Genomic DNA, 20,296 nt, shown 5'->3' with positions numbered 1-20,296 from the left:
AATTAGCTGGGCATGGTGGCGCATGCCTGTAGTCCCAGCTACTCGGGAGGCTGAGGCAGGAAAATTGCTTGAGCCCAGGAGTTTGAGGTTGCTGTAAGCTAGGCTGACGCCACGGCACTCACTCTAGCCTGGGCAACAAAGCGAGACTGTCTCAAAAAAAAAAAAAGTCTTCACGCTGAAATGTGAATCCCATTCAGTGCGGAGAACACTGGCCTCCAGCCTCATAACTTACAGGCAGGAGCTGGGATTATCCCTCTCCAGGGAAAATTAGCCAAGAGAAAAGGCCTATCTATACACACTGATGCTTGGAAATCCCTCAAGCAATTGTCCAGGTCTCTGCCTGTTCAACTCCTCTGAGGCCCATTCAACACGCTCACTCAGACACACAGCACTTTTTAGTGCCACCCTCATAATTACAAACAGATAGCCAAGGATCCAGAGGACAAAACAAATTGAAAGAAACAGAAGAACTCGGAAGAATTAGAGACAATGAAAAACTATCATTCATATACTCCATGCGCCCTTTCTCAGGAAGCTACTGGAAAATGTGCCCTGCGAAATGAGGAAGTAAGCCAAGGAAGAGTAAGCCGTGTATCCAGCACACGGGGGTTTAGCACAGCAGGGAGGCCAGGGAATTCCCAGGGAGATGGTGAGGGAGTCCCAGACAGGGAGCTGGTCAGTCGGTCCAAAGAGCAGGCAGAGCAGAATGAAATAGGAGGGCAGAAGGTTCCAGAAGTAATGTCTCCAAACTCAAAAGGAACCAATGGTTTACCTGCTATATGATCACCTGCACTAAGATGCGTTTTACAAGTCGATTACACAGGATGGGGATAATTAGTGACAGATATGCAGAAAGTGAGCAAACGATGAAATGAAGTAGTTACGAATGCTGGGATAAATATGTTTAAAAAGAAAGGAAATGCAATCAGCTCACTATGGGGCTTGGCTGCAAATATTTTACCTAGTCACAATAATGGAGACGTTGGATGTTGATTTTTAAAAGGAAAACAAACATGAGGGAGGTTGAGCATTACTTGTGTGTGAGGAGAGTAATGTAAAAGTATTAAATCTTAATAAAGTCTAAATTGAACAATCAAGAAATATCATTATAAACATGATATTTAGAAATATATGAAAGTATACTCCAAAAGAAGTACTATTTGTACTTCTTATTTCTTTTGTTCATCTGTGTTTTCTGAATTTTTCTTAATCAACATATATTGTCTAATTTTTTTAAATTGCACTTAAATTTCTAAAAGAGCAAATATTTGCTCTGACATTTTCAAACAAGATTGTAGCACTGTCAAGCAGCCCCATTACCACTACTGACCTAACCAAGTTTATTCTCGCCTGTGTGTGCTCCTCGTTACAGCTTCGAGATTCTCTGCAGTCTAGCTAGGAGAGAAGGATGTTTCCAGGATTCCCAAATCCATCTCTCCATCCATTCTCCCTTCCAGGTTGTACCTGCACCAGCTGCCCCTCCTTTTCTCTAAATGCATCTTCAAGACTAAATATGCCTGTTCTTTTTTTTTCCTCAAAACTAACGTGGGACTCACATGGAAGGTATGAACTCTGAACACAGGTGGCGTGGTGCCTAAGCACACCAGTTTCAGAGACAGGCAGGTCAGGTTTGAGGCCAGCTTCTGTGACTCACTAACTATGTGGCCTGAACACCCACTTAACCTCCTTAGGCTTCAGCTTCCTCGTTTCTGAAACAGGGATACTAGTATTATCAGTGGATAGTTGTGCCTTGCGATATTAACAGTAGGCACTCAATAAATGGTTATTATTGTTGTTATTAATTTAATCTACATTTTTAATAGTTATGTGCCAAGTATGATGCTAGGTGCTTGGAGGTTCAATGATTGTTGCCTTTGTAATCTGGCGAAGATGGGAATATAAACAAATAGTGACAATGCAGCGTGATGAGTGTTGTGTTGCAAGTAAGGTCGAGAGCCTGTGGGAGTCCAAAGGAATGGCAACTCCTTCAGTCTTGGGAGGTTCAGGAAGACTTCCCAGAGGAAGTCGTTTCTAATATGAGCCCTGCAGGACAGCATAATGTTTCAGCAGAAAGAACAGTACGTGCAAATGTTCACATAGCTGTTCAGGTAATGGAAGGCATTTAGTGGCTGAGGAAGAACGGCAAGATACGAGGCTGAAGAGAGGCTGCTTGGGGCGGGGAGCTGCCTGTAGATTTCAAGGAATAAGGCTCTGGGTCCACTTCACAGTGCAGATTTGATGTTACCCCCTTTAGATACAGCCTATCAAGACGCTGCTTCAACATTATGCCAAGTGAAACAAGTCAGACACAAGGACAAATATTGCATGGTTCCACTTATACAAAAGACCTAGTGTAGTCAAATTCGTACGGAGACAGAAAATAAAATAGTGGTTACCAGAGGTTTCAGGAGGTGGGGAACAGGGAGTTATTGTTTGATGGGCACAGAGTTTCAGTTTTGCAAGAAGAAAAAGTTCTGGGGATGAATAGTTGTAATGGTTGCACAAAATGGGAATGTACTTAATGCCACTGAACTGTATAGTTGAAAATGGTTAAAACGGTAAATTTTATGCTATGCAAATTTTAGCACAATAAAATTTTTAAAAAATTTTAAGCAGTGCTTCATTGAATTTCACTTATACTATACCCTTCTCCCAAAATCCTATAATAATTATTCTATTTGGTTCATTTGGGAAGATGCCTCACAGTTTCTCTGGTGTGCAGCCTCCCTCGTTGCAGTAAGTCAAAGAATGCAACTTGTTGAATTATAGGTTTGTTCCTGATGGCTTAGGCAAGTAGGAAGCAAATACCAAAGACAATGTTGCCCCAAGGTTAAACGTTGGCATTAGTGCTGCTTTCTGGTAAATGAGTCTTAGGCTCAATATGAATATTTGCACATAGTTTTCTTTCTGCTGGAACACTATGCCACCCCCATTTTACTTACTTGCTAGTTTATTGTCTGTCCTGCACCCCCCCAACCCCACAGGACTGTGAATTCCACACGGGCTGGGGTTATTGTCTGCCTTGTTCACTGCTGTATCTCCAGCATTTAGAACAGCGCCTGGATGAATAAATAAATATTTGTTGACCACAAGGGTAAAGGAATCACCATGGGATTCAGTGTTCAATTTACCTTCAGATTTTCCTTGCTGCCCCTTCAGAAAATGAGAAGCATCTTCTCTGGTTACAGACTTGGAGAGATTTGGTTCTAAACAAGGTCTTGGCAGCAAAAAGCCCAAGTTCATGTCAAGGAGCTCCTTGGAACTTTCCTCGTTCTTCAGAAGTAAAGGCTTCGTGGTCAGCGTCTTTGTCCTGAGGTCCACAATCTCAACGTCACGTGGAAGAGAAACTGAATGTGCCGCTGCCGCCCATTCTTGATACAGCGAGGTTGTCTGGCTAAAAGGGGAGGGAAGCGGTCTGGTTGGAAACTCATTCACCGTGTCTTCTTGATCTCCAGTTCTCAGTGCAGCCAGACATCGCTAGAAAGTTTGGAGAGCGATTTCCAAACGGCGCTGCTGAATGAAACGGCTGTATCCTGCACGGACGGACCTCTCCACCGCCCCATCCCACCCCACCCCCGGCCTGCCTCCTCTGCCCTCCGCACCCAGCACAGTCACCTGAATGCATTAGGTTTCAGCCCACTCAGTCTGCCCGGTCCCCATCTCAGTCCCCATCCCCTTGCGCAGAGAAGTAAGAGACAAAGGGCAGGCAGGGGGACGCACCCCTTTAGCGCCAAAGGCATTGACTAGCCCTGTGTTTCTCAAGCTATCTTTGGGGAAGGACCAGTTTTTAAACTTTCCAGTCCACTGTGGACTGATATTTTTGTAAAATATAATAGAAGCACATTACTATAAAAATGGACAAAACATTAAAAATATGCAGAAAATAAGCCCCAATTTTTTTCATTATCCGATCAATGAACATAAAATTACTTTGTCAATTGCTATACAACTTTTTAAATGGTTGCCCTCACGTCCCCTACTGACCTCATCATGGACTGATAACAGGACCACAGAACTACATTCTTAGCAGCCAAGCCCTAGAGCAGGGTCCACGAACTATGAGGGGGACGGGGGCACACCCAGCCTTCAGCCTGTTTTTGTCACTTTGGTTGGATCACAGCCACACTCACTCGTTTACATATTGTCTATGGCTGCATTCAAGTGAAAACTGCAGAGTTGAATCATCGTTACAGAGACTGTCTGTCCCGCAAAAGCTAATTATTTATTATCTGGCCCATGCCACATACTACATATTGTCACCCCTGCTTTTGAGCGTTGTAGGTTGAATTACTAGAAATGTAGGTTTCCACACAAGTATCATCACTTTGTACTTAATTTCCCATCTAATACTTCAAAGAATATTGCTTACTTGTTTTCTTTTAAATCTTCTTGGTTCATTTCTTCGGGGTGACTGACGTCTTTTGGAATAGTCACAATGATCTCAACACCTATAGAAACGCATGACCGTAGTAAAAGGAAGAAGAACGTAATGAATTCCAGTGGTGAGCAGGAGAAGTATTTTATTTCTGACTCTTTGGCCAATCTGTTCTTAATGATTGCAGAATGGACATTAACCAGGGACTAAAGTTTAGCCATCTTAGTATCTTTCCTGTCCAGTACGTGATAGGTCCTAAATAAATGCTTACTTAAAGAGAAAAATAAAACTGTATAATAAACTTTTCCAGACGTAAAATAAAGTTTTGTGATGAACAGTGTTGTCCTGTGGATGGAGAAAACAAGGCCTCCTTCTATAAAGTGTGACAATACCTACCTCATAAGACTGTTGTGAGGCTTAAATGAGATAATTTATGTAGCCCCCCCAAAACTTGCTTATGTTTGTAATTTTGGTCATCTCCTGTCTGATTCCATGAAATGATTCCCAGTATAACCCTTACGATGGAAAGTTCCAACTGGTAGAATGGATGCTTGCTTATGATATAACAGGTTAGGCAAAGTTATGTGAAAAACGAGCGTGAATCACACTAAAATTGCCTGTACTTTAAGGTTTATTCATTCATTCCTTTTTTCCATTCAACTTAAGCATATGACAAGCCCAGCGCTTCTTATTGAAGCTACAGAAATAAATGAGGTGCAGCTGTGGCCCCAGTGGAGCTGAAAGCAAAGACTGCAGAGAGGTAAGCGCTGTAATAGGAGGGTGCAAATGGTGCTGTGGGAGCAGAGAGGAGTGTCCTTCCAGGAGGATGCAATGCTTGTCCCAGTATTCATTCCTATGTATGTATTCGTCAGAGCCATTGACTCAGTCTGCATATGCTCAGAGGAGCAATGGTTGTATAAGCTCCACTGAGTGCTAGGGACAAAGTATAGCAGAGAGGATGAGGGTAGAGTGTGAATCAAATCAGATCTGGGTCCACATCCCTCCTCGTTCCACCACTTCTGGGGTGACCTTGGGAAAATTACTTAACAGCTATCATTATCATCATCATCTCAACTGGTAGATTTTTATTATATTTAAAGGAATTTGGATATTTTGTCATGAAAGCATCTTATTGTTCAATTTTTATACCTGTGCCATGTAATAAGACTAGTGCATTAAAAAAAAAAAAAACAGTGAAAATTTCCAAAAGGAAAAGTTTTGTTTACAATCAGGCAAATGATAATAGTATTTACTATCATTGTCATCCAATATTATATTTTGTGGGATTGTGAAAATGTATCTAGCTTTGGTGTTCTTGAAACCATGTTTCTCAGACAACTTGATTGCATGTTTTCTATATTATACAATAGCAAGGAACACTTGTCTAAAAATGAAGTTTCCTTGGAATGGCCAATTGTTTTCTAACTTTTCAAAGATCCTATCACCACACTATGTAGTGCAAAATGAGAGGCTTGGAATTATCGAGCTGGAAGGAACTTAGAGGTCATCTGATCCAAGCCTTTCATTTTAGAGATGAAGAAACTAATAGCCATGGGTTTGTGTGGCATGATCAAGGTCATTCTCCTTCTTGAAAGAAAGATGGATGTCTTTCATAACATTCTTGTAGTCATCCTTGAGTGTAAAAACCTAGCTGACATGTTCGGGTGAGAAAACATACAGCATATATTCCTAATAACTAAACTGTCAGTGAAAAGGATGTTCTGGTACAAAGGCTAGATGCATTTAGTACTTGGCTGTGGAAGTTAGAAAACTTGAATAGGGTGTATTCACATGAACACCCTTGTCAAGAACTAATAAAACCCAGAAAGCTTTCAAGCAAATTTAATGTGCTTAAAAGTCTATGAATTGGCTGATTTCTTTTTCAAACCAAAGAACAAAGATATAGTAAGCAAATATAAGAATTACCTGCCTTTTTAGAAATTGTTAAGAGCTAATGGCTGCCATCCTAATTGTTGGTCCTAAATGGAAAAAGTTCAGAATGGTTTATGAACTTCTAATATCAATAGAATATATTGACTCTGAAATTGTTTTGAGACGTACAAACGTTCTCTTTGTTCTTTCTCTCAAATACTGTGAGTGGCAGAGGGGCTGTGGGTAAGGCCTCCAAACCCGCCCAGCAGGCCAAGAAAGATGATGCATTGTCACATGTGAAAATACAACTCTTGCTCCTGACTGACTGCATTTTTCAGATAATGAGGATAAATTAACCCCACCAGAAAATGTTACCGTAAAGAGAGATTAAAAGACAAAATTCCAATGTCATCGGAAACATAGTTTCTTCACAGAAGAGAGGAAAATGACATTCATAAAAAGTTGGGAGATGCTCGTTACTTTGTCGTTAGTGTTAAAGCCGTCATTAAAATAGAAACTTAAAGTCTGGCCCAGCCTAACTCATGTGATGAAAAAAAATTATTTTCTCCAGAAAAGTCTTACTTTCCTGTGTTCTCCTTGTTCTGTTGAAATTGATGGGCATATCTGTCTGGGTTGTGGGCATCAAGGTTCAAAATATTTTGATGCCCTCTCCACATTTTTGTGGAGAATTTCCTACAGTGAATCTCAACACATACTTTTTTAAAACCCTATTTTCCAGCCTCCTGTGCTGCCAGGGTTCAGAACCTGTGCTTGAGAGACTAATATGTGTGAGTTACATGAAGAAAGAGAAGGTACAGCATCCTTATCTTACCTAAGGTGCTGATGTGGGCGTCAGCAGAGGGAGGGGTTCTTAGGTTCACACTGGGAGTGGTTATGGCAGGTGCGGCATGATTTGGGGGTCAGTGGCGGCCAGTTTTGAGATACAGTTATGAGAATTCTTCCTCGCAATCCAACTGAGAGTCTTTCTGCAATGGACTGAACGTTTGTGTCCCCCTCAAATTCGTATGCTGAGGCCGGGCGCAGTGGCTCACGCCTGTAATCCTAGCACTCTGGGAGGCCGAGGCGGGAGGATTGGTTGAGCTCAGGAGTTCGAGACCAGCCTGAGCAAGAGCGAGACCCCGTCTCTACTAAAAATAGAAGGAAATTAGCCAAACAATTAAAAATAGAAAAAATTAGCCGGGCATGGTGGCGTGTGCCCATAGTCCCAGCTACCTGGGAGGCTGAGGCAGTAGGATCGCTTGAGCCCAGGAGTTTGAGGTTGCTGTGAGCTAGGCTGATGCCACGGCACTCTAGCCCAGGCAAGAGAGTGAGACTCTGTCTCACAAAAAAAAAAAAAAAAAAAAAAAAATTCGTATGTTGAAGCCCTAACCCTCAGAGTGGCTGTATTTGGAGATGGGGCCTGTCAGGAAGAAATTGAGGTTAATACGAGGCCATAAGGGTGGGGCCTTGATCAGTAGGATTAGTGTGCGCATAAGAAGAGACCCCAGAGAGCTCGCTCACCCTCGCGCTCACTCATCTACAAGCTGAAAGAGTCCTCACCAGAAACCAGTTCCTGCCAGAACCTCGCTCTTGGACTTCCCATCCTCCAGAACTGTCAGAAAATAACTCTCCTCTTTAAACCATCCAGTCTATGGTAACATGAGTGGACTAAGGCAGTTCCTCTCCTCTGGTTTTTCAATGGTTTATAAACTTTCTAATATCTTTTTAAAAGTCCTTCCTTCTTAACTGAACTAGGAGTAGGTTCTGTTATCTGCAACTAAGAATCCTGATGGATTTACACTGTGTTAAAAAAAAAATTTAAGCCCAGTAATTTTAGGAAATAGGCTCTTGTTCATTCATGAAAAGAGTAAATTTACAGGCTCAATTTCTAGTCTACAAGGTTAGTATTATGTTGATGGAGAAATGTAAGATTTTTGTACTAAGGAAAAGGATGAGGATTTTTTTGGTTTTGAGGTTTCTTTCTTTCTTTCTTTCTTTTTTTTTTTTTTTTTGGTCCATAAGTTGTATTTTACACATTACCATCTGCAAAAGTAAATAAACAATAAAGCAAATGAATACTGCAGGAGTACTTAAGTTCTCCATAAGGAATGTTAAGGTGTATGAGATCCAAACATTATGGAGTTTATATATATTTTAATTAGTGATGTTCCCTTTTTAATAGAATAATATGATGGACAGACATAAACTAAATGATTAAATGTATGTGTCTACAATATAATAGTCACATGGTGTATGCATAAGGTCTTCATAAATTATTTAAGCACTTTAAACATTAACAACTTGAGATATGTTAGAAATACCACGTAAATGGGATGTAAAGAGATTAAATTGATATTTAAAGAAATTTCAAATGATATTTAAAATGAGTACAATGCACAATACCCAAAACACTTTTATTTCAGATTTTGTGACTGAAAAAAGTAACTGAAGTCTATCAACTGTGAGAAGAAATTTTATCAGAAAGATAATTGTTTCTTTCAAATTTGTAACTCAAGTTATTAAATATTAAAGCTCAAAACTGCAAGAGCTTAGTGGACATGCTGCATAAGTGTTACAGCCTCTGTAGGAAAACTGAAAATATTACAAATCAATTTTAAAAGGATGACTAGCACCCCAAATGGCAAGACATCTCCAAGTTAAGCAGAATAAATGAAATATTTAACCTCGTAGAAGGTGCCTGGGACACCACTAGGCTTCTGAGAGCCTGGCCTTGAAGTCTATCAAAATCAAAGGCAGACAGATCACAAGAATCATTCAGAAGAGTTTCAGGATTTGTTTATTTTCACTAGCTCTTTCAGGCTTGCAGGTGTTCACAATTGTAACCACTACTAAAGGATTCTCAGCGCCCAGCCTGGGGAGAGGAGATTCGCGGGAGTGTGGGGAAGGCGGGAGGCGGCCGGGAGAGGGCAGCACACACAAGGGGCTGGAGGGGACGGCGGCTAGGAAAGAACTGCAGCCTTCAGGGACTCGTGAAGGCACGAAGAAAACAGAAGGGGAAGAGGGCCGCTTCCCTGGAGTGTTAGAGATGGAAGCCAGAAAATTGCCAGGGAGAAATTTCAGCAGTTCGAATAAACATTTAATTTAAGAAGGTTATAGGCGAATAGATGGTAGACAAACGTGGTAGCCGTGGCGACTATTATCTGAAGCGAGAATCTGCAGATATGATACCTTGTGGTCTGTTAAGTGCAAGGGCACTCACGGGTGTGACGGGAGAATGTGTTTGAAATGGGTGTGGTTCTGGAAAATTCCAGACTTATGGCCTCATAGAATAAAAGACCAAGGCCTGGGACTTGTGTGCCTGGTTCACTCCCCACTTCCCCTCCAGGGGAATAGGACAGAGACGACAGGGGCTGGGGAAATGTGTGGCTCTGGAAGGGAACAGACCCCGGAGCTCACAAAGAAATGGAGACAAGGTGTTATCAGACAAAAAGGAAAGGGACAGCGAGTGGCTGGCTGAGATGGAGTGGGGGGAATGAGAGAAGAGCCAGAAGAGGGTTGCCTATTGTGACAGGGGCAAGTTGCCCAGACCCACTGATTCAGATGTGGACCAAAGGGTAGCATTATGAGTGGCTTTCATTTTCCTTTGTGCTTTTCTGTGTTTTCAAAACTCTGCACGAAACATTTCTGAAATTAGGGGGGAAACCCTATATATGCTCAATGTTATGTCTGTGAACACATCAAGTTCAGAAGCTGGATACCTTCTGTCCTGGGTTGCCAGTGCTGTCTGTCACCACCCGGATGGCCTTCTTCACTAACCGGTTTGGAATGACCGCAGTCATCATCCTGGTCAAACTCCTGCAATGTCATAAAATAAAAACGCAGTCATTCAATGTACTAATTTGTTGGCAGAGTGAATGTTGATTTTTCTAGGCTAAAGTTTCACACTGTGGATTCCTTTTAAATTGGATAAAGTATTTAGGACTAAAATAATAGAAAAGTATCTGCCCCTGGAGCGCCAGCCTCAGACAGTTGCAGATGTGATTAATTGCATAATCAAAAATGAAGATCAAAGCGGAAATCACATAGACACACAGAAATTCAATATTTTATACTTCATCATCTCAGCGTCCAGGCTGCTAAGCTGCCACAAATTCCATCTGAGTGGGTAACTGGAAAGAATCCTTCGGCCACAGTCACAGTGAACAACCCCAAAAGAACATGATCTTTTCCATAAAGCCTCCCTGGGGCATCACTGACAAATGGCGAGGGTGAAATCCCTGCCCCTTGTGGAAGCCACAGATATAACTCCAGACCGAAGAGGCAGTGAAGCTGATTAAAGTTTTCACTACGATGGTTTCTGATCTCATCATGGCACTCAAACTTCCTTTTTATGCTCTAAAAAATAATCATTATCCTGAAAAAACAAGACTGAAAATCAACTTGATTTATAAAAAGTACTCCCAGCTCTCTAAAGGAGAAATGTTTTCTTAGTAGAATTCATTATTGTTGATAGATTTCTTTGTTAGAAGTGTGGCTGGTGATTTTGTACTGTTTGAATTTCTAGAACCACGATAGATGCAAGTAGTAGTTAAAATGTCCCATCCCAGCCCAGAGGTTACAATTAGCTTTCCCGCTTCCATGGGCTGGGTGAACCACCGACTTAAGAGGACAGTTGGATAAAACGTCTTTGATCTAAATGCAGATGTCTGTCCTCTCACAGTTCAGACAAGCAGCCAGTCACAAAAAGCCTCTGATAGTTCATTCATTAATGAATGAAAGCTCTCTAAGAGAGCTTGGAATTTTTTTCTTTTTTCCTTTGCATTTAAATTATAGAAAACAATAAAAGTAAACTCCTCTATTTATACTATTAAAATATTTTAGGTATTCAGTCACAAAAATTTAGTTGTCACATCTTACTTTTATGTAGTAGTGCATATTTTTAAAGCATTATCTACCTCCTGGCAAAGTTGGGTGCCCAATCTCAGACCATCACGGTTGTCAATGACAAATGGGTTCACCCTGCTCTTAGGTTGTTGTCAGTTTCACTGCTTATCCTGCTCTGCATTTCAAACATTCTGCCAATATCTGGCAAATTCCTTCTCCTTCCCATTCAATTACAAAGGGTGGTTTGCTCTTCTTAGAATATATGGAACTACAAAAAAGTCATTTTTAAAAAGCAAGATTAAAAAACACCTATTGTTTGTGCCTCTGGCTTCTCCACTTATATACAAATTCATAAGCAATTTACTAAATAAATATCATTTGAGTGGAATTTAAAATTTCTTTCCTTTAACACATATCTATCAGAGGGTCATAATGGTCTTTCTTCCTTCCTTCCTTTTTTCTTTCTTTCTTTTCTTTTTTATCTCTTTTTCTTTTCTTTCTTTTCTTCTTTCTTTCTTTTCTTTCTTTCTCTCACTCTATCACCCACGCTGGAATGCAATGGCGTGATCATAGTTCATTGCAGCCCTGAACCCCTGAACTCAAGCAATCCTCCTGCCTCAGCCTCCTGAGTAGCTGGGACTACAGGTGCACACCACCAAGCCCGGCTAATTTAAAAAAATTTTTCGTAGAGACGAGGCTGCCCAGGCTGGCCTCAAACTCCTGGCCTCAAGTGATCCTCCTGCCTTGGCCTCCCAAAGTGCTAGGATTATAGGTGTGAGCCACTGTGTCTGGCTGATAGTGTATATTTAATAAGCCCCATGAATCTTACAATATAAGCCCCATATTGCTCAGTTGGCAGTTTTTAATTCTTCCTTATTACACATAGCACTGTGAATATCTTTGCAATTAATATACAAATTTTGCATTATTTCTTTAGAGTAGATGTCTAGACAAGGAATTATTGTTGTAAAGAATGTGAAAAATGTTAAGTCTTTTTTCATGTATTGCCTTAAAAGTAAAGTTTATACCTATTTATAATCCACCAGCAGTGCATGAGTGTGTTTCACTATATCTTCTCCCTTATCAATTATCATTGCTTTTCACTTTTATTAATGTAATATATAGGATTGGCCATCTTATTGTTATTTGAATGTATATACTTTGATTAACAGAAAAGTTGGAGACAGATTCAGATGCTTATGAACCATTTGAACTTTTTTAGTCTGTTGTTTTTGTTCACATCCTTAATCTAGAATACTCTATGAAACCTCAAAACATGTGTCTACCATTTCATATAATTATAGTGATTCAATGAAATTTTTATGTTAAACTTTGGAAAATGGCAGCCCTCACTTGGAAGTGCTAAATACTCTGGTTCTCACGGCAAGTTTCCATGTTGACTAATGGGCTAAAAGAAAAGAATTAATAACGATGGGCAAGATGAAAAGAAAGGATACCTAACTGAATTGATAAGTTTTACACAGAAAAAAAGAAAAGGTGTGTGATACCTACAAGTGCCTGACAAAAATTTCTGCCATGGAATAAACCGAAAGACCATAAGTGACACAGACAAAAAGGATGTAGGGAGTAAGATCCACTGTGAAGGCAGTCATGGAAATGAAGATTCTAAAATAGGAACAGCTCAGAGTTTTCTAATTTCTTTTAGAATGCTGAACATGAAAGACTTTAAGATGTGCCTGAGTGCCACGAGAAGGAGAATTGAAATAATGACCTTAGTAGTGAGTGAGAGAGAGAAGACATTAGAATAGCAAATCCCAAACACAGATGGGTTTCCTAAGCCACTGGCAACAATGCAGGAGGTGCAAGATGGACGAGAACTAGAGCCTAAGCATTCTCCACTGCAAACAATGAAGTACTAAACACACAGAGGAGAAAAGCAGGAGGGAAATCATACGTGATTACATTTGCAAAGAAGATTCTCCTCAGATGAAAACAGACTGGGAGAGTCTATAAAGAGCCTGTAGGAGCAGTCCTACAAGTAGGGCAGCTACCTCTATCTGTGCACTGGAGAGACCTATTTCAGACAACCAACAAGAAAACCAAGCTTTCACTCAAAGCAAAGAAGTGAAGGATGACCTTGGGTTTTGGGATTTAAACCATAGAGAAAGAACAAGGAAAGAAAAAGGCAAATCCAATAGTGGAAAAGTCTCCCTTCAATATGAGTTCAAAATTTATTTTAGCCACAATAAAAAAATATATATACATATAGTGAAAGTTCAAAAAAAGTTTTAAAGTTGCATCAAAAAGTGTACTAATACAGCTTGGTTACATAGAGTGGAAGGAGAATGTTGAGGCTTTCTCTGCTCCTTGTACAAACTTACAACCAAACTCTCTTGTTTGAACCTCACACTAACTCCCAGGTACTTCTGCGGTACCTGATGCCTCTAATTCCTGGGCTTTTCCTTGTTTCTTTGCAGTATGTCATCTCGATTGTCATCAATATCCCTTCTGTGGATAATCAAGCTTCACTTTTCTCCATGCTGCCAAATCATTTATCACTCCTCTGTCCACTTCTGATGTCATATACTGAGATTTGGGGTTAGCTATGTGTCTTACCATATTTCACTGAATCTAAGATGCTCCTGATTATAAGATACACCATTATTTTATGTACCACTAAACATGACAAACAGTGCCAACTTTACTATGACAATTGTAAGATGTCTGATTTCAAAGATCTTAAAATGCAAAATATGCATCTTAGAATTGATAGTAGTTAAATTGAAGAAGGAAGCATAACAGATTTCTTTTACAAGAATGTGAAAGTCAATCAATGGAGGAAGGGTAGTCTTTTCAACAAATGATGTGGAAAGAATTGGACATTGTTGGCAAAAATATGTACCTCCACCTAAACCTCACACCTAAAAAATACTAACAGTACCAAATGACTGCAAGGATGCAGAGAAACTGCATCTCTCATTCCTTGCTGGTGGGGATATAAAATGAGAGTGCAACTCTGGAAAATAGTTTGGCAGTATATTAAAAAGTTAAACATGCATTTACCATATGACCCAGCAATTGGACTCGTGGGCATTTCTCCCAGAGAAAGGAAAACTTATGTTCACGTAAAAATCTGTACATGAACGTTCATAGGAGCTTCATTTGTCAGAGCCCAAAACTGGAAACAACCCAAATGTCCTTTAAAAGGTGAATAGCTAAACAAACTGTAGAATATCCATACTACAGAATACTACTCAGCAATAAAAGAAACCAATGATACAAAAACAACTTGGGCCTATATCAAGAACATTATGCTGAGTAGAAAAGGCCAAAGCCAAGCTCAAAAGTTTACATGTATAATGATTTCATTTATATGACATTCTTGAAATGACAAAATTATAGAGTTGGAGAACAGATCAGTGGTTGGCATGGGGGAGGGAGGGGAGAAAGTTTGGCTCTAGAAGGGTGGTAGGAGGGAATTCCTTTGTGGTGACAGAGCAGGTCTGTATCATGATTATGGTGATCAGGGGACAAAACATCATAGCACCATACACACAGACACACAGAGCAAGAAACAGAAAGGCTTTCTTTGCATGCACAAACTAGAGAAATCCGGGGAAGGTCTATAGTCTAGTGAATTGCATTGTATCAATGTCAATTTCCCAATTTTAATAATTGACTAAGGTTATGATAATAGTCCCCACTGGGGGAAGCTGGTGAAGGCTACACAGGGCTTCTCTGTACTATGTTTGCAAATTCTTGTGAGTATATAATTATTTCAAAATAAAAAGCTAAAAAATTAAATTTTTTTTGTTTTCTTTGTTGTTTTGGGATGACTTTTGGAAGAAGAGACTGAATGTCTTTACTCCACCATCTCCAAAACCATTCACTCTGTTTATAAATATTATAGTCTATACCTTATTAACTTTTAAAAGTAAATAATTTGTGGCCATATTTTTTTATTACCAATAAAATATAAAGTAATAATATCTTTATTCCAGCTATGTTAATTTTTATAAACGTTCAAAAGACACAAATGAATTCACAGTGCAAAGCACATCTCCAGTTCTCTCTGTAGACAGTCACTGTTGCCAGTTTTTTGTGCAACTTAGGTGTCATTCAACAGTTTTCTGTGTCACAGTGTCTGTTACTAGTACTGTTACTATACTATAGGGGACTTTATGTGGAGGGGCAGGATGATGGCCAGGGCCACAAGGAGGTACCTCCTTTGTGATATCCTGTGATGGATTGATAGGGATTAACGATCTTCTCCTTTCCAAGATTAATGTATATGAACACAAGCTATACATTTGATTATGCAGTATAGATTCAGCTACAACAATCTTCTGTGCTATTGGGTACATGCACACACACACATTGTTATGGACTGAATATTTGTGTTCCAACAAAATTCATAGGTTGAAATCCTAACCACTAAGCTGATGGAATTAGGAGATGGGGCCTTTGGAAAGTGATTAGGTCATGATAGTGGAGTCCTTGTGATGGGGTTAGTGCTCTTATACTAGGGACCCCAAAGAGCCAGCTAGTTCTCTCTCCACTGTGTGAGGATACAAGAGGTTGGCAGTCTGCAACCCGGACGACAGCCCTCACCAGAACCCAACCACACTTTCACCCTGATCTCAGACTTCCAGGCTCCAGAACTGTGAGAAATACATTTCTGTTGTTTACAAGCCACCCAGTCTACGGTACTTTGTTGTAGCAGCTGGAACTGACTAACATACACACACCCCATGTGTGAGACTCAGAGTTGACTAGCTAATTACTGCTCTGAGATTAAATTCTCAGAAGAATGTCTTACTAATTGTGCTTTACATTTTCTATGATTACATCTTAAAATATTATAATATGTTACTGTTACAAAATATTTGAACAACACAAATCAAGTAGTAGATGGAGTAGGTTATCTGCTTTTTGTTAGTTTTTTGCTTTAAGGAAGCATCTTACCTCACCGCTGCTGATGCTTTGCAAGAGTATGTTTTGAGTTTTGGTAACTGTCGTCGTATCAGTTGGAGAAGAGTTTGTATCATGACAAATGTCGAGCAATGATTCCTCATGTCTTTCTGTCAAAAGAAACATAATAATATGTTTTTAAAGATTCAGCAATTACAGCAACTTCACAGAAAGATCTAGCTCTAGATGATAAAATTCGCTCCATTTTGTCAAAGATTTCCCTGAAATAGTGGTCTGGGATCCTGACGAAGCTTTGGGCAATCGTTTTCAGGGGAAGAGATGTGAGGACAACAAATGTCCACAGAATGGATGGTTTAAATTTTTAAAAAACAAAGGCTTTAGTGGTAACTGCTATTAGGTAAGGAGAAAAAAAACAAACAGGTATTTTGAGATTTTCAGCAAGTAAAATATTTTTTTTTTTTTTTTTTTTTGAGACAGAGTCTCACTTTGTTGCCCAGGCTAGAGTGAGTGCCGTGGCGTCAGCCTAGCTCACAGCAACCTCAAACTCCTGAGCTCAAGGGATCCTCCTGTCTCAGCCTCCCAAGTAGTTGGGACTACAGGCATGCACCACCATGCCCGGCTAATTTTTTCTATATATATTTTTAGCTGTCCATATAATTTCTTTCTATTTTTAGTAGAGATGGGGTCTCGCTCTTGCTCAGGCTGGTCTTGAACTCCTGAGCTCAAACGATCCGCCCACCTCGGCCTCCCAGTGTGCTAGGATTACAGGCGTGAGCCACCACGCCCGGCCAAGTAAAATATTTTTAAGAAAGTTAGGGTGAAATCAGTCAACATCTGGGAAACTACCAAAACTTAAACTCTATGAGAAATTAAAAGTTACCAAGAATCAGATTTTGGTTCAACAAAACTCCAGTCACCTCATCCTTGATGCCTGCGTCTTCACTGCAACACCCTCTGTGGGGCGCTGGGACATGAGGAAGGACTCTTTAACCATTGAAACCATCAACAGCTGGCTCAGGGTTAGGAGCCCTCTTCTCCAGAGGTCCACACAGAGGAAGGACATCCGTCCTTCATGTTTCCCTAGGATGGCCCCTCACCATGGACTTCCACTTGTAGAAGGTTGGAAGAACCTTCTCGGTCTCTTCTGACTAAAGCCTAGAACACTCCATGTGTCGTATAGAGTAGTGAAGACTTAGTGCCAGCTCAGTCAATACTGGCTCTTCCTTTCTCCACCCTGCTCTGAAGCCCCTGAAGTCATTTTGTGGGGCACAGGGGTAATCTCGGCACCATATGGCTATCACCCGAAATCAGAGCAATCCAGGCAGGGCCTTACAGACCATCCAATAGTGTTAAAAAACTTAGATCACCCAACGTTTTTTCTTTAGTTAGTGGAAGAGGAGATACCGTGAAGTTTAATAAATAGTGATCAACTGCTGTCACGTCAAACGTTTCGAATTAACTGGTTTGTTTTCGGCAGAGTTGCTAAGTAAAACCTGTAACAATTAGCTAGAAATCACATTTGTTCTACAGCTGCCAGGGACAGAGGCCCTCCTCCACCCTGAGCAGACTTCCTGTCTAGCGCTTGAAGCCCACATTACATTGACAGAGCTCTGAACACCAACAGTCACTGCCAGTTAGTTGCCAAGGGACATTGCTCTTATACAGATCTCCCTCCTGCTATCCTGACTTCTTCAAATAAGCATGGGCTCTTTTCAACAAAAACTTCTTCCTCTTCCAATGGCTCTTCCATTTGTTCTGTAGCTGAAACAAAATTGAACAAGTGATCTATTACCCGGACCCTCCATTTCTTTACCATATTTTCCTTCTTTGCTCTTTGCAATCTATCTTCTGCCTACATCCTGCCATTGGAACATCTCACTTCCCTACCATATCTACTTTATAATCTCTTTTTTAATGTTACATTGTTTCCCCACTCCTTCCTTCTTGCAACCCTCTCCTGATTCTCCTCTTCTAGGTCTCACTCCCCTGAGTCCCAACCGGCACACCACTCCCTAACTGTGGGTACATCTTCTGCAATCTTCTCACCGTCATGAGTCCTTCAACAGTCTCACCCACTGTCAGGTCCTTACGATCTCCCTTCTGCAGAGAACTCCCAAACTAACATTTCAACCCGTCCTTTCCCACAAGCCAGTCCTACAGAAAATTGCTACTTGAGCCCCAAGCTTCCATCAAATTCAGTGTTTTTAAATTCATTATCCTCTTCTTCAATATCCTCACCAAACCAGAATGTTTTTCTATTTTGTTGGTTGTATTTCCATCTCTCCACTTCCCAGGCCTGAAACTTTATAAATCCCTGCCTTTTCCCCCCAAATTCATCCTACACAATGGGAAGAGGTTAATTTTCCTAAAACATAGCTTTTAGCATTCTCTGGCTTAAAATTTTTTAGTCACTGTATTTTATTTTTTTAAAAAAAAACGATGTCCTTCAGCCTGACATCTAAGGCTGTCCCCTCAATTCATAACCAGCTTCTTTATGTGTCTGATCTTTTATTTCTCTTCTCCCTGATGTGAACTTTCAGTGCCAGTCCCCCATTTGCCCCCGGGGTAAGCCATGCTCACTCACAGCACGGCGCCTCTGCTCCACAAAATCAAATCCCATCCTTTTTTCTAGGGTCAGATGGAGTCTCACCTCTTCCATGAAACCTTCTGAGGTACATAGCCTTGTCCCCTGCCCCAGAAGCTTCAAACAAAAAATGAATCGAACAATAAAGTCAGGCAGCGTTCACAAAGTCACACGCTGCTCAGTGGCACACTTTTCATTATCCCTTTCTCTGTGGCTGTTTCTATGTCTCTGCTCAGATTCTTTTTTCCACCTATATCAAACTTTTCCATATGTTACCCAGCCTCCAAGAATCACTAGAAGTCCCTCTTCCCCTTTCAAGTTTACAGCAAGCTCTTTCTCCTCTGACTTATGTGATATGCTCTGGACATTTGCACACTTTCAAAAGTTTGGACTCTGCGTTAGACTTCTTTGCCCCCTTAGAGCACCTAGTTGTGGGCCTTATACAAAGTCATTGCTCAATAAATAGTTATTGGCTTGATTACTTTAAATGGATCCATCAGACGGACATAGGAAAAGAAAGACTTCTATGAGGGCTTTTCTTAGTTGTGAAATTATGCACGTGGAGTAGAAATAGTTACCTGGTTTTGGCATGGAACTCATTAGGATGTCCAATAACTGCTGTTTCCTCAAACTCTCTATCTGTGACACATAATGTATTGCTGATTTTCCACTAAAATCACAGAGTTTAGGATCTCTAGGAAGAATAGAATCAACATCAACTGTTATTTAGTTAAATCTATTGAAAAAGAAAACCAGTGTGAGGAGAAAAACATTGACATCAAATAAATAAAAAGTAATCTTATACAGTTTGCGGATAATAATGATTTTAAAATGTATGAAATAAAAGGTAACAATTTTTTCATATTTTAAATAAAAGGAATTTGCACTATATCTTATTCCCACTCCCCTTCTAAAAACATTCTAAGATTTGCAGACAATTTCCAACTTTGAACAAAATCCAAAGGTGCACAAAATCAAGTAAAGATAAAAAACATCTTGGTAAACTGCTGTCTTATTATTCCAAATAGCTCACTTGATTGTTTTTTTTTAAATTTCCAATGATTTAGCTTACTGCTGACTTTCTTGATATTTCTTTGTACTAATGCTAACAGTTAGCTCTTTTATCATTCAAAATGGTGGAATAGCATAGAATCCCTCTTTAAAATTCAGCTGATATGCTTATTTCACAGACTCTTGGTTGAGACGGTGTGATCGTGTCATAAAACCAAAGGTGTCCCTCTCCACATGCTCTTTTCCTTCCTCTTTGCTATGTCCTGAGGTTGTTAAACCCAACTGGCTGATCTAAGCGCTCTTTACAACAGCACAAATATCTTCTCATCCTCTCTATGCTGTACTGAACCCTAGCATTAGATAGCAGCTCAGAGAGGTCCAAAGGCAAATGATGAGAGTCCTATTAACAGATAATAGTGGGGAAAACAATGAAAACTCACTTCACTTGTCATATTCTGGGACAAGGAGCAAGTTGGTCATGTTTTCTAACCCAAAACCTTTGAATTTGAATCTCTTTGTTTCTATGGGACAAGGTAATGTGTTATGAACTGCAACACTATTCTCCATCAAAGGTCATAATTCAAAAGAAATAGCGTAGGACCAAGAACTGGGGGCTGCCACTACCTTGTTATATGGCTTTAAGCAAGTCACTTAACTCGTTGGAACTCCATTTGCTCACTGCCTAGATTAGGGTTTCTCCAAGTGGTATCCTTTGA

At 40.2% G+C, this 20,296-nt stretch overlaps 1 protein-coding gene across 5 annotated transcripts in view; it reads right to left on the bottom strand.

The window, feature by feature from the left end:
* MAP3K19 (mitogen-activated protein kinase kinase kinase 19) overlaps positions 1–20,296 on the bottom strand; it is a 65,330-nt gene that overhangs the window by 21,989 nt on the left and 23,045 nt on the right. For 3 of the 5 annotated variants that reach the window (XM_069473287.1, XM_069473293.1, XM_069473300.1), the window contains exons 1-5: positions 19,148–19,169; positions 16,019–16,134; positions 9,967–10,063; positions 4,370–4,448; positions 3,132–3,394 (exon numbers count right to left, since the gene is read on the bottom strand). In XM_069473287.1, the coding sequence (XP_069329388.1) occupies positions 3,132–3,394; positions 4,370–4,448; positions 9,967–10,063; positions 16,019–16,134; positions 19,148–19,169 (577 nt within the window). Of the gene's footprint in view, positions 1–3,131; positions 3,395–4,369; positions 4,449–9,966; positions 10,064–16,018; positions 16,135–19,147; positions 19,264–20,296 lie in introns of those variants that run through there. The other 2 variants (XM_069473271.1, XM_069473281.1) reach the window with 2 other exon arrangements.

This window comes from Eulemur rufifrons, chromosome 1, assembly GCF_041146395.1.
Source record: "Eulemur rufifrons isolate Redbay chromosome 1, OSU_ERuf_1, whole genome shotgun sequence".
Lineage (NCBI taxonomy): Eukaryota > Metazoa > Chordata > Mammalia > Primates > Lemuridae > Eulemur > Eulemur rufifrons.
This window is presented reverse-complemented; position numbering and strand designations above follow the sequence as displayed.